This window comes from Tachyglossus aculeatus, chromosome 22, assembly GCF_015852505.1.
Source record: "Tachyglossus aculeatus isolate mTacAcu1 chromosome 22, mTacAcu1.pri, whole genome shotgun sequence".
In the NCBI taxonomy this organism is placed as follows: Eukaryota; Metazoa; Chordata; class Mammalia; order Monotremata; family Tachyglossidae; genus Tachyglossus; species Tachyglossus aculeatus.
The window spans coordinates 3,982,417-3,995,521 of NC_052087.1; the positions used below are offsets into that span (position 1 = coordinate 3,982,417).

The 13,105-nt window shown below is 48.7% G+C and overlaps 1 protein-coding gene and 1 non-coding gene across 7 annotated transcripts in view; both read left to right on the forward strand.

Annotated features, from left to right (window-relative positions):
* MICAL2 (microtubule associated monooxygenase, calponin and LIM domain containing 2) overlaps window positions 1–13,105 on the forward strand; it is a 230,276-nt gene that overhangs the window by 123,673 nt on the left and 93,498 nt on the right. For 4 of the 6 annotated variants that reach the window (XM_038765410.1, XM_038765407.1, XM_038765409.1 and 1 more), the window contains 5 exons: window positions 4,358–4,426; window positions 6,080–6,229; window positions 9,508–9,615; window positions 11,238–11,447; window positions 11,979–12,080. In XM_038765410.1, coding sequence (XP_038621338.1) covers window positions 4,358–4,426; window positions 6,080–6,229; window positions 9,508–9,615; window positions 11,238–11,447; window positions 11,979–12,080 — 639 coding nt within the window. Of the gene's footprint in view, window positions 1–4,357; window positions 4,427–6,079; window positions 6,230–8,668; window positions 8,672–9,507; window positions 9,616–11,237; window positions 11,448–11,978; window positions 12,081–13,105 lie in introns of all 6 variants that reach the window. The other 2 variants (XM_038765412.1, XM_038765411.1) reach the window with 2 other exon arrangements.
* On the forward strand, window positions 1,586–1,723 carry LOC119944233. The gene has a single exon (XR_005455730.1). It is a non-coding gene; the product is annotated as a small nucleolar RNA SNORA7 (small nucleolar RNA).

A 13,105-nucleotide genomic window follows, 5' to 3' on the forward strand; every position in this document is an offset into this window, starting at 1 on the left:
TGCCAAACAGATTGTGAATTCTGACTGTTTCCTGGAGATCACAAGAGTCCTTTCTTTTTTCCTCTTTCTTCCTCTTCTACAACTTCCGGTGCTTGGGTTCATCCCAGACTCAGGATTTCTCAGTCTCAGGAACAGTGAATAAATGAATGAATCAATCAAGAAACAGAGCAGCCTTTTGGGAAGCACATTCATCCAGGAGTCAAAGGACCTAGGTTCTTACCCAGATCCACCACTTTCCTGCTGGGTGACCTTGGGCAAGTCACTTATCTGTGCCTCAGTTTCCTTATCTGTGAAAATGGGGATTCAATCCCTGTTCTCCCTCCTACTTAGATTGTGGGCCTCATAATAGTAATAATAATAATAAATATGGTATTTGTTAAGCATTTACTATGTGCCAAGCACTGTTCTAAGCACTGGGGTGGACACAAGGTAGTCAGGTTGTCCCACATGGGGTTCACAGCCTTAATCCCATTTTACAGATGAGGTAACTGAGATACAGAGAAGTTAAGTGACTTGTCCAAAGTCACACAGCAGACAAGTGGCAGAGCCGGGTTCAGAACCCATGTCCTCTGCTCTTTCCACTAAGCCATGCTGCTTGCCCCAGTGTGGGGCAAGGATTGTGTTTGACATGATTACCTTGTATCTAGCCAAGTGCTTATAATAGTTCTTGAAACATAGTAAATGTTAACAAATGCTACAATAATAGTAATGGTTATTATTCTTATTAGCATAATATTTGTGAACAAAACTGGGCAGAATACAGAAGAGTAAGTAGACACAATCCTGCTCACAAGGAGCTTTCTACATAGAAAGTGAGCCAGATACTGAAATAATTAATGGACAGGAGGAAGAAATAAAAAGAGGGATGTTCAGGATTAGTTAGTGTTTAAGTAGTAAGGTCTGAGGGACATGTCCTGAAGTGTTGGGGGAAATTTTGTGAGTCCCCTCTGGATTGTAAACCCATTGTGGGCAGGGAATGTGTCTGTTATATTGTTATAACTCTTCTCATTACTTAGTACATTGTTCTGCACTCCGTATGTGCTCAGTAAATACCGTTGCTGACTGACTGACTGATTTCGTCCCTGCCGACAGACTGCAGAAGTACCAAAGTTGCAGTTAAGAAAATGTTATTGGTCTTTGAGGAAACAGGGTCTTCTGGTTGAGAGATGCTTTGTATTCCCTCGTTACCTGGATCAGTCCTCCTGGGAAAAATGGCAGGCCACAAGAGAGGAAATATTTCCCAGAAGCTAAAGTGTTGAGGATTTGGTGCGTAAAGGCTCCCAGAAGGCAAGAGAGCAGTAATTTGTAGGGACACCTATTTCTCCCTTCTGTCTTCTTCAAAAGCAGCGTGGGAAGCAGCATGGCCAAGTGGATAGAGCAAGGACCTGAGAATCAGAGGATGTGGGTTCTAATCCCAGCTCCTCCACTAATCTGCTGGGTGACCTTGGGCCAGTCACTTTATTTCTCTGACTCAGTTACCTCATCTGTAAAATGGGAATTAAATCCTTCTCCCTCCAAATTAGACCATCAGCCCCATGTGGGAACACAGTCCAACCTGAATATCTTGTATCTACCCCAGTGAGCCACCCTCTCAGGGTCGCACCTGGAGAGTTTCCAGTACTCTACCAGTCTCGGCTACAGGAAGGAGAGTCAAGCAGAGGCCCACCCATTCCACTCCTAGCTTGGGCAGTGGCTAGCGAGTGGAAGGCAATTTGCTGCAAGTCAAGACTCCCTTGTGCTGGGCATCAGTGGCGTGGGAGAGAGTTGAGGGCGGAGACTCAAGTTTACTGCGCGAAAGGAGGCAATGGTAAACCACTTCCGTATTTTTACCAAGGAAACTCTCTGGATACACTACCAGAACGATGGCAGATGGAGGTGGAGTGTTCTGGGAGAGATATGTCCATGGTGTCGCTTTGGGTCGGAGACAACTTGACAGCATAAGACAAGACCCCAATGAGCAATATAGTGCTTTACACATAGTAAGCGCTTAACAAGTACCATTTAAAAAATTTTTTCAAAGGACATCAGAGTCTAGAGCAAGACAGTGTTTAAACTAGGGTGAAACCATGGGTGACTCTGCTGTCATTTCTATCATGAATCTGTCCAGATGTTTGTCTCTGGTGGCTCCAAAGAATAAGCGTAGCTCCCTGAGGAAGTCACCACTCCCGTTAGGAAGGCATCTCTAGCAGTTCAGGAATGGGTTGGGGGAGGAAGGGCTCTCATTTCTGGGACCCTCTGGGGGCATGGGGAGAAAGCACCTCAGGAAACGCTTGGAGCCTTGACTGGATCTGGATCCAATCAGTCAGCTTCCCACCCCTCCGAGAAGGAAGTGTCTCGATGAGACTCAGTTCCTCTCTGGGCTGAGTAACTCACAAGGTGAAGCCGATCGGGTTGCTCTTTGGGGTCATTTGAGTCCGCGACTGGCTGCGGAAAATGTTTTCTGACTTTCTTGTGAACTGCGTCAGCCAAGTTCAGAAGGAGGGTCAGGTTCCAGGTGCTTGTGAGGGAAGGGGCGGGGCTGGGCAATAGCATCTCCTCAGGATAGGGCGGCAGTTGCTTTCCTAAATGATCAAACCGCCGTCCATTGAGACGTGGGGAGCAAGAATGTGCTGCTTCTCTGGGTGAAGGCAAAGTCCATGATAAAAAGAAAGAAGAAAAGCCCCAAGAAACCACATGCGCAAAAAAAGAAAAAAAGTGTTCCGCCTGGTAGGACATTCTGTACTTTTACCCCCTTCAGGCTGTGTCTCCGAGCAGAGTGGTGCTTCCAGGCTGGGAAACTAGATGACTCAGAGGCAGGGCTGGCCTGGAGCCACAGACGGGGAATAAAGCCATCTGTTTGTCTTGGTTTGGTCCCAGATGGTAGGGGGAAAATCACTTCCATCCTCCAAATAGTGATTTACGAGAAGAGGAGGAAGATGTTAAAAGGAAGGCAGCCCTCTTTGATCTCCCATTTTGATGCGGGCCTAGGGGACAGAGGGTCATGATTTTGACAAGCTTTAAAGGACTCCCCTTTTTCACTTCCTTTGCTCAAAACAGAGGGTAGAAAAGCAAGCTGGGATGGAAAGTTTCCAATAAACAGGGGTCTTTCCACAGAAAACACCTCACAGTAGGGTGGCCCAGTAGCAACGCCTTCCTACATGGATTTTCAGTGTGAAGGCAAGTCGATACTATGACATTAAATCACCCAGTAGCACAGAGTGAGTGGGTCTTCCTGTAGTTGTGAGGTTTCGTATCAGGATCGTGTAGCTGTCCTGTGGATGGGAGGAAGTGAACTGTGTGAGGTAGTGCTGAGCAAGAAGGGAGAGAGAGAGCACGTGGGAAGCTAGTTAATAATAATAGTATTTATTAAGTCCTTACTATGTGCCGAGCACTGTTCTAAGTGCTGGAATAGATACAAGGTTATCAGGTTGTCCCACGTGGGCCTCGCAGTCTTAATCCGATTTTACAGATGAGGGAACTGAGGCACAGAGAAGTTAGGTGACTTGCCCAAAGTCACACAGCTGACAAGAGGCGGTGCTGGGATTAGAACCCATGACCATAGTTGTGAAGCAGCATGGTCTTGGAGAAAGAGCACAGGCCTAGGAATCAGCGGAAGACCTGGGTTCTAATCAATCAATCAGTCGTATTTATTGAGCGCTTACTGTGTGCAGAGCACTGTACTAAGCACTTGGGAAGTACAAGCTGACAACATATAGAGACAGTCCCTACCCAACAGTGGGCTCACAGTCTAGAAGGGGGAGACAGAGAACAAAACTAAACATACTAACAAAATAAAATAAATAGAATAAATAATCTATGCCACTTGCCTGCTGTGTGAACATGGGCGAGTCACGTAATTTCTCTCTGCCTCAGTGTCCTCTTCTGTAAATGAGGATTCACAGAATCCTCATAATAATAATCATAATAATAATGATGATGATAATCCTTCTAATTGTGGTATTTGTTAAGTGCTCTGTATGTACCAAGCACCGTACTAAGCTCTGGGGTCGTTACACAATAGTCAGGTGGGACACAATCTCTTTCCCTTATGGAACTCACAGCCTAAGCAGGAGGGAGAACAGGTTTTGCATCCCCGTTTTACAGATGAGGAAACCGAGGCACAAAGAAGTTGAGTGTCTTGCTCAAGGTCACACAGCAGAGACGTGGCCAAGCCAGGATCAGAACCCAGGAACTCTTGACTCCCCCCAGGCCTGTGCTCTAGGCCATTCTTCAGAGCTCAGCACTACCAGTCAGAGCTGCTTTAAGTACAGTCCTGGGACAATCCGTCGACGTTCTCTGTCCGGGCCCCTGGTCCCCACACAAGGAGTTGGACAGTCGCGTTAGCCGGGAGTTAACCGTGCTTTGCTCCCTGTTCTAGGTGGAAAGTAAAACCGAAGAAAATGACATGAACAAAAGGCGGCGAAAGACCGTAAGCCACTTTCCAGAGGTGAGTACTGCCCTGTCACTTTCTCCATGGAAGAGAGACTCTTCGGAGGGTTCGGTAGATACGTTCAGAAAAGCCACGAGATGTCCCCCAGGGTCTGTGGAATCTTTTTTGGATGAGACCACCTGGTTGCTGGCCATTCTGTTCCCAACAGAAACCCCTACTACATCAGAGATGCTGCTTACGTTTCACTGGCTTCTCATATTCCAATTCGTGTAGATGTGGTTTTATTTAATCATATTTATTAAGCACTTACTATGTGTCAAACACTGTTATAAGCATCGGCTTAGGTACAAGTTAATCAAGCCCTGTCCCTCATGGGGCGAAAAGTCTAAGTAGGAGGGAGAACAGGTATTGAGTCCCCATTTTACAGCTGAGGAAACTGAGGCACAAAGATGTGAAGTGGCTCGCCTGAGGTCACACAGCAAGCAACCGGCAGAGCTGGGTTTAGAACCCAAGTCCTCAGACTCTCTGGCCTGGGCTCTTACCACTAGAAGTTGAGAAGCAGCATGGCTCAGTGGAAAGAGTACGGGCTTTGGAGTCAGAGGTCATGGGTTCAAATCCCGGCTCTGCCAATTGTCAGCTGTGTGACTTTGGGCAAGTCACTTCACTTCTCTGTGCCTCAGTTACCTCATCTGTAAAATGGGGATTAAGACTGTGAGCCCCACGTGGGACAGCCTGATCACCTTGTATCCCCCCAGCACTTAGAACAGTGCTTTGCACATAGTGAGCGGTTAACAAATACCATCATTATTATTATTATTATTATTACTAGATCACATCGCTTCTCCGATGTGTTTGCATTTGGTCTTTGGTGTCTGGTGGAGAAGGAATTATGTAAATGCCCCTGGGAAGCAAAAACTCAGGCTGGCTTCAGTCCTGGGAGAGAGAGTGTGGGTGTATGTGTGTGTGTGTCTGTCTGTCTCCTAATGGATAAAGCAAGGGCTTGTAAGTCAGAAGGAACTGGGTTCTAATCCCCACCCTACTGCTTGTCTGCCATGTGACCTTGGGCAAAGTTGCTTCACTTCTCCGGGCCTCGGTTCCCTCATCTGTAAAATGGGGTTAATACCGGGGTCCCCAAGTGGAACGTAAACTGTGTCCAACCTGATTAGCTGATATCTACCCCAGCACTTGGTACAGTGCCTGGCACATAGTAAGCACTTACAAGTACCATAAAAAAATTTAAAGAAAGAGGCCCAGGCATGATGCAAAGCCCCCATTTGGAGATGGCATAAAATTCTGGGTCAGATTTGGGGTACTCTGTTCCTTCACAAGTTACCTCTGAGTAGACTTTCAAAGGGGCAAAACCTGTCCGATTTATGACTTTCCTCCAGGAACCATTAAAAACAGACAAAATAAACATATCCATCCCACCCTGCACCTCCTTACCAGCTTGACTCTCGGGTGTCTTTGAAAGCTCAAACATTAATTCCTTTCCTACAAGCCCTTGCTCTCCTAGCCCGTAAGGTGCCATTTCCTGCTCTGAGAGATTGACTGGGTGCGCTGGACAGAGAAGTCCTGGCCAGCCTACCTGCAAGTCAGGGAAGGCCACTGTGCACTATCGGATACCCGTAGCATGGAGTCGTGAGGAGCAGAGGAAAGTCGGGCCCTGTTTCTTAGATCGGAGAACTAACCGGTCTGTTTGGGTTTTTACAGCCCTCGAGCTTTTCTAACCGGAGTACGGTCTCCGAGCGAGAATTTGGCCGTTTGCAAGAGGGAAGGAATCAAAATAAAGTCAAGTCGATGGCCATCCAACTGCAGGCCAAACTGGAAGAAAACGCCCCGAATCACTCTCTCAGGAGGCAGGTGAGTCAGAAACCCATGTCGGTCGGCTACCCGGCTCTATGCCGGATCTCTCCCTTGGGCCCTTGTACTCTCTTCTCCAACTACCCCAGCAGCCTAACCTAACTGTATCTCATTCATGACTGTCCTCTTTCCAAACTGTTGTCCCAAGCCTCCCCCATGGATAACTCCCTTCCCTAGGAAATCAATCCACTTACCTCCCCACCTTCAAAGCTTCCTAAAATGTCACCTCCTCCAAGAAGCATTCCTTGGTGACCTCATTCTCAGGTGCAAGTCCTTTGATTCGCTGTTCATTTAATGATTCGATTTTCTTGTATTTACTGTGCTCGTGTCGTTTCTACCAGTCACGTATTTGGGTGCTTTGCACCTGCTTGTCTTTCTCATTCGATGTGTCAGCTCCTGGAGAGGAGAGGCTTTTTATAGCTATCGTATGTTTCCAAGTGCGTTAGGTGTTCATGGTGGGTACCCAGTAAATGCCACTGGTGAATGATGATGACAAACTGGAAGAGGTGTTTTGGATACACAGGCATTTCAGATCCCTCGGGGAGGACCAGAGCACCCCAGGCATTGGGAGAAATATGTTGTCGTCCCCTCCGGACAGGGTCCTGGTTTGTAGTCCTGATGGGCTACAGTTGTGCTGCTTGGATATCTAGACTTTGATGGGGTGCAGTTTGAGTTGGGGTTTCTGGGGACACGGGGGAAAGGTCATTCAGTAAGATCCAGCCAGAGGCCAGGAGCTTCTGGGGCCTGAGGAAGGCCAGGAAAGATCCTGTGTGTTTGTTCGTCTGTGTCTTTAAGGGAATCACTGGGCCTCTCAGGTTGGCCTTTGCTCTCTCTACCCTGTGTGTTAAGGCCAGGGTCATTCAGGTTTCCTTATGTAGTGTGACTCCATGGCCCGGTTAGGTCAGTAGAGTCCAAAAAACGGGTGCATTTCTGGCCCCCTGCTGAGGAAGTGGTCTTTGTCCCAGCTGGGTACATGATCGCTGCAGAGCCCCAAGAGTAAGGAGGGAAGAAAGGAATGACAGCCAATTCCAGCAAGATTCGAGGGCGCCATAGTTTTCAAAGTCATTATTCTTTCAGAAATAGCAGCCCCTCAGCAATTCTTTTATGGTATTTGTTAAGCGCTTATTATGTGCCAGGCACTCTACTATGCGCTGGGGTAGATATAAGATAATCGGGCTGGACACAGTCTCTGTCCCACACAGGACTCCCAGTATTAATCCTCATTTTACAGCTGAGGGAACTGAGGCACAGAGCGGGAAGTGAATTACCCAAGGTCACGTAGCAGACAAGAGGTGGAGCCGGGTTTACAACCCAGGTCCCTCCAGAGGAAGACACTGGGCCGTCAACCGCTAGGACGGCTAAAGAAGCAGCGTGTCCTAGTAGATAAATTAGGCCCGTGCCTTATCCACTAGGCTGTGCTGCTTTTCTGGGTTATTTCCAAGCTCCATCCAGCCCAGACCCCTGTCGGAATGTGGCTCTGGGTCACTAGGAAGACTGCGTTCTGGCTGTCCTCCTGTACACTCATTTTCGTAGTTAATGTTGGACCATCCATCACCCCCTAGCTTCCCGGTTGTCCATCCCTGATATTCTGTCCAGTGGCCCAGGTGCTTCTGGAAAACACAGCTGTCTGCTGGGAATTGTATCTAGAAACTACACCCGAAAGCCCAGAGGCACGAACTCCTTACCACCCACAAACTCACAGTCCAGGGCCCAGTTTCCACAGCCTTTCGCTGTCAGCTGACGTAACATCTTTGGAAAAGCTTGGGATAATGATGATAATAATGATGGCATTTGTTAAGTGGTTACTATGTGCAAGGCACTGTTCTAAGCGCTGGGGAGGATACAAAGTGATCAGGTTGTCCCAAGTGGGGCTTACAGTCTTAATCCCCATTTACAGATGAGGGAACTGAGGCACAGAGAAGTTAAGTGACTTGCCCAAAGTCACACAGCTGACAAGCGGCAGAGCCGGGATTCGAATCCATGACCTCTGACTCACAAACCCGTGCCCTTTTCACTGAGCCATGCTGCTTCCAGGGATGGGGAAGGCTCCCTTCCAGGGAAGAGATGCAGTTTCCTCCTTCCTTTTTCAGACCTCCCATTTCCAGAATCTTCAGAAGACAGACCCCGAGCTGCCTTAATAGTCTAAGAAAGGCTCACTGAAGCACTCAACTCTCCTGGGCAGGAAGCCGGAAAGACTCTGTTCTGTCCATTGGAGCTAAGAGTCTAGTAGCCACTTGGTTTCAAGTGCGGCAGCTCACCCTTCTGCAGACTCTCTGATTCATGTCACTCAGGTTGGGCAGGTGGCTTGGTCCTAAGGTGTCTGCAGGAACAGTGAGCCAGGGGCTGAAGCGTGGCTTAGTGGGTAGAACATGGGCCTGGGGTCAGAAGGAGCAGGGTTCTAATCCGGCGTCCACTACTTGTCTGCTGGGTGACTCTGAGCAAGTCATTTCACCTCCCTGGGTCTCAGTTCCCTCATCTCTCAAATGAGGATGAAGAGTGTGAGCCCCATGTGGTACAGGGACTGTGTCCAACCTGATCAGCTTGGATCTACCCCAGTGCTTAGTAAAGAAGCTGGCACATAGGAAGTGCTTAACAATTACCATAAAATAAAGAACAATCAGGCCAACATTCACCATGTCCTAAGCCAGTGTTGGCAGAAACCCCCGCCGGGATTTACAGCCTGACTACCCTGTATCTGTCCCAGCACTTAGAACAGTGCTTGGCACATAGTAAGTGCTTAACAGATACTATCGTCATCATCATTTACAGACAAGACCCTCAGCTGCATTTGCACTCTCATTATCGATCAATACAGTGGCTTGAGAAACAGCGTGTTTTAGTGGATAGAGCACAGGCCTGCGAGTCAGAAGGTCTTGGGTTCTCATCCCAGCTCCACTGCTTGTCTGCTATGTGACCTTGGGCAAGTCGCTTCACTGCGCTGTGCCTCAGTTACCTCATCTGTAAAACAGACATTAAGAGTGTGAGCCCCATCTGGGACAGGGACTTTGTCCAACCTGATTAACTTGTATCTGCCCCAGTACTTGGCACATAATAAGCACTTAACAACTACCATAATTATTATTAATGCTATTTATTGAGGGTTTACTGTGTGCAGAGTACTATACTGGACACTTGGGTACGAAGTTTTGTGTCTCAGCTGGTTTTCCCCGTCCAAACTCCTTCCGCCTCTTTTCCTCTCTCACCTGGCTTCACTGTGTCTCACCTTTCCTTCACCTTTCCCACTACGGCTTCGTGAACTCCCCACATCTGGACTCCAGGACCAGGCCAAGCCGGGCCCCTGCTTCTCTGCCTCTTCTCCTTTTCTTCCTCCCTTGGCTAAGTTGAAGGACCCGCATCCTGGGCCTCCTTCGGCCCTGAAGAGGCAGGTAGGCTCTCCGGGGAACCCGGGGCAAGTGGGCTGGGTTGGGCGCCGAGAGAGTGTATCCGAGGTGCCCGCCCGGCCCGTCCTCACAGGCCAGAGACTATGGGGCTCGACCACGCCTCCGGAGACTCTGGGGAACCGTTCTGTCACCCCCGTTTTCCTCAGCCAGAAATCTGGCGCTTGGGCAGGCGAAAGCACTCAGGCGTCTGGCCCACTTGGAGCACTTGGTATGTTTCGTTTTTCCTGGTGGCCAGAGTCACCTGGAGCTCCGCCCAGGAGGCTGTAGCTGGCAGACATGAAACAATGAGAGACAGCTGGAAGCAGAGTGGACTACTGGAGAGAGAGCACAGATCGGAAAGCCAGAGGACCTGGGTTCTAATCCCGGCTCCTCCACTTGCCTGCTGGGGGACCAGAGGCAACTCACTTCACTTCTCTGTGCCTCAGGAAAATGGGGATTCAACACCTGTGCTCCCTCTTGCTTAAACTGCAGGTCCCATGTAGGACCTGATTTTCTTGACTCTCCCCAAGTGCTTAGTACATTGCTTGGCACTTAGTAAGCACTTAACAAATACTGCAATTATTATCATTTATTATTATTCTCATTATTATTATTATTATCTGCACCTAATAATAATGATAATTGGTATTTATTAAGCATTTACCGTGTTTGAGGCACTGTACTAAGCACTGGGGTGGATACAATCAAATTGGGCTGGACACAGTCACCTGTCCCACGTGGGGCTCACAGTCTCAATCCCCATTTTGCAGATGAGGTAACTGAGGCCCATAAAAGTGAAGCGACTTGGCCAAGGTCACACAGCAGACAAGCGGCAGAGCTGGGATTAGAACCCAGGTCCTTCTATCTGCCAGGCTTGTTCTTTATCCACTAGTCCATGCTGCTTCTCCAGCTGTCCTTGGGGTTGACGGTCCTTTCCTCTGGAGAGGAATCGGGTTGTTGGTGTGAAGTGGCAGGTGGTTCAACAGGGCTGACAAGAGAGGGTAGTTGGGTAGTCCCCAAATCCTGATGAATCACAGCCTGTGGTCTCCAGGAAACCGGGAGGCTGGGGCTAGAACTGAGGGTGGGGCCAGATTTGGGCAAGGATCAGCTCTTGGGATTCACGAATACATCCATGATTGTGCTCCCAGAACTGATTGATTTCTAACATGGGGAGCGGGGTGAGAGTTTGTACGATAATTTAACGGGATTCCTTCATCTTTACAGAGGGAATAGGACCAAGGCATGAAGTACCTCAGTTACCTCATTTGTGAAATGGGGATTAAAGTGTGAGCCCCATGTGGAACAGGGACTTTGTCTAGCCTGATTACCTTGTCAGCTGTGTGACTTTGGGCAAGTCACTTTGCTTCTTTGTGCCTCAGTTACCTCATCTGTAAAATGGGGACTGTGAGCCCCCCGTGGGACAACCTGATCACCTTGTAACCTCCCCAGCACTTAGAACAGTGCTTTGCACATAGTAAGTGCTTAATAAATGCCATTATTGTTATTATTATTATTTACCCAAGTGCTTAGAACAGAGCTTGGCACATAGTAACAAATACCATAATTATTATTCTATTATTATTATTATTGTTATTATTAATACATACCACTGATTGATTGATTCCCAGTTGCAGGAGTTCACTAGGTCTGAACGAGCTCCTGGGGCTGCAGCACAGCTTACCCGTGGCAGTGACCCCCCGGCTGGGAGTCCCCAGCCCATAACCAGGACCACGGGGCAGTCGGAAAACGCAGTCCCACCCCCTGCCGCCTGCCCCGTGGCCTTTATGCTCTCAGGCATGTTGCAGCGCCTTCAGCATGTGGAGGAGAAGATACATAAGGTGCGTGGCCTAGTGGAAAGAGCCTCTGCCTAATCCTGGCTCATCCACTTGTCTGTTGGGTGACCTTCACTTCTCTGGGCCTCAGTTCCCTCATCTGTCCAAATGAGGGTCCAATCCCTGTTCTCCCTCCTATGTAGACTATGAGCCCCATGTGGGACCTGAGGATTTTGTTTCTACCCCAGTGCTTAATACAAATGCGATAACAAATACCACAATTATGGTATTATTTTTTATTACGGTGCTTGGCACTTAGTAAGCACTAAACAAAATACCACGATTATTATTATGATTATCATCATTCTTAAAAGTTCTTGGCTTCTTGCTTCCCCTGGGTTTGCCCTTGAGCCTTGGTCATAACCCTCCTTGTTTGCTGCCCTTTCTGGCCCCCTGGAGTCCCTATTTTCCCTCTCTCCATGCTATTTCTGGGACCACATTAAGCTGGGCCCAGACTTCCTTTCCTGCTCAGCCTGCTGCTGTTCACCCTACCTTCTTTGTCTCTGTTCTTTCTCCTTTCTCGGGTGACCTCGGCAGAAGAGGGTTCAGAACTTAGCAAATAGGGAATTCCAGGCCAAGAACATAAAGGAGAAAGCTGCTCACCTCGCCTCCATGTTTGGATCTGAGCATTTCCCTCAGGTGAAACACGGCAAGGTTCTCTGGGTGGGTGGGTGGGTGGGAGAAAGGGGATTGGGATAATATGTCTGGCTTTGGAAGTCAGGCCTGGTCTCCCTGTGATAAACCATGGCTTATACTGGAAGTGGGAGGGTCAGTTTTTCCCTGAGGAAAAGTCAGTCTGCACCTGGAGAGAGTCAGAAAGCGTGTAGGAGGGCTGTGACAATTCAGGACCCAGGAGTTTATGTAGAGGAACACGTGGCTTAGTGTAAAGACAGGAGAAAGTAGCGCAGCCCTGTAGAAAAAGCATGGGCCTGGGGTTCCCGAGAGCCTGGGTTCTAATCCTGGATCTATTACGTGTCTGCTGTGTGACCTTGGGCAAGTCACTTCACTTCTCTGGGCTTCAATTTCCTCAGCTGTAAAATGAGGATTTAATATCTGTACTCCCTCCTATTTAGATTGTGAGCCCGTTGTGGGACGGGGACTGTGTCCAATCGATCAAATTTACATGTACCTACCCCAGCACTTAGAACAGTGTTTGACACTTAGTAAGCACCTAACAAATACCACTTAAAAAAAAAAAAAAGCAGCCAGAACAAGTTCCGGCCCTTGACGTGAGAACAGAAGCTCCATTTCCAGACTGCTTTGCTCAGGTCCCAAATGGCCCGTTTCTCTAATTTCCCCACGGACCATGGCAGACCTCGGGCAAGTGGCCCTGGTCGGGGGAAGGGTGATTGGACTTGATTTCTGGGGCTGGACTGTTGGAGCAGTGTGACAGAGACTTAACCTCGGCATCTCAAGTCTCTTCCTTAAGCAGGAGGGAATGCGGGGAGGAATCTCGGACCCAAGCCAACGTCTGGTATCAGCAGAGGGAAGCAGGGGACAGGCTCAAAGGCAGAGGAGCCTGGAGTCCCGGAATTTCCTGGGAAGCGCTTTGGCTTCTCCGTGGACTGCACCGTGAGGGTGTGGAGGGAGATTAAGCGGAGGCTGCTTAAATGACTGTGCGAGCCTGTGGAAAATAAAGCTCCTGTCCGTCACGAGAAATGTGG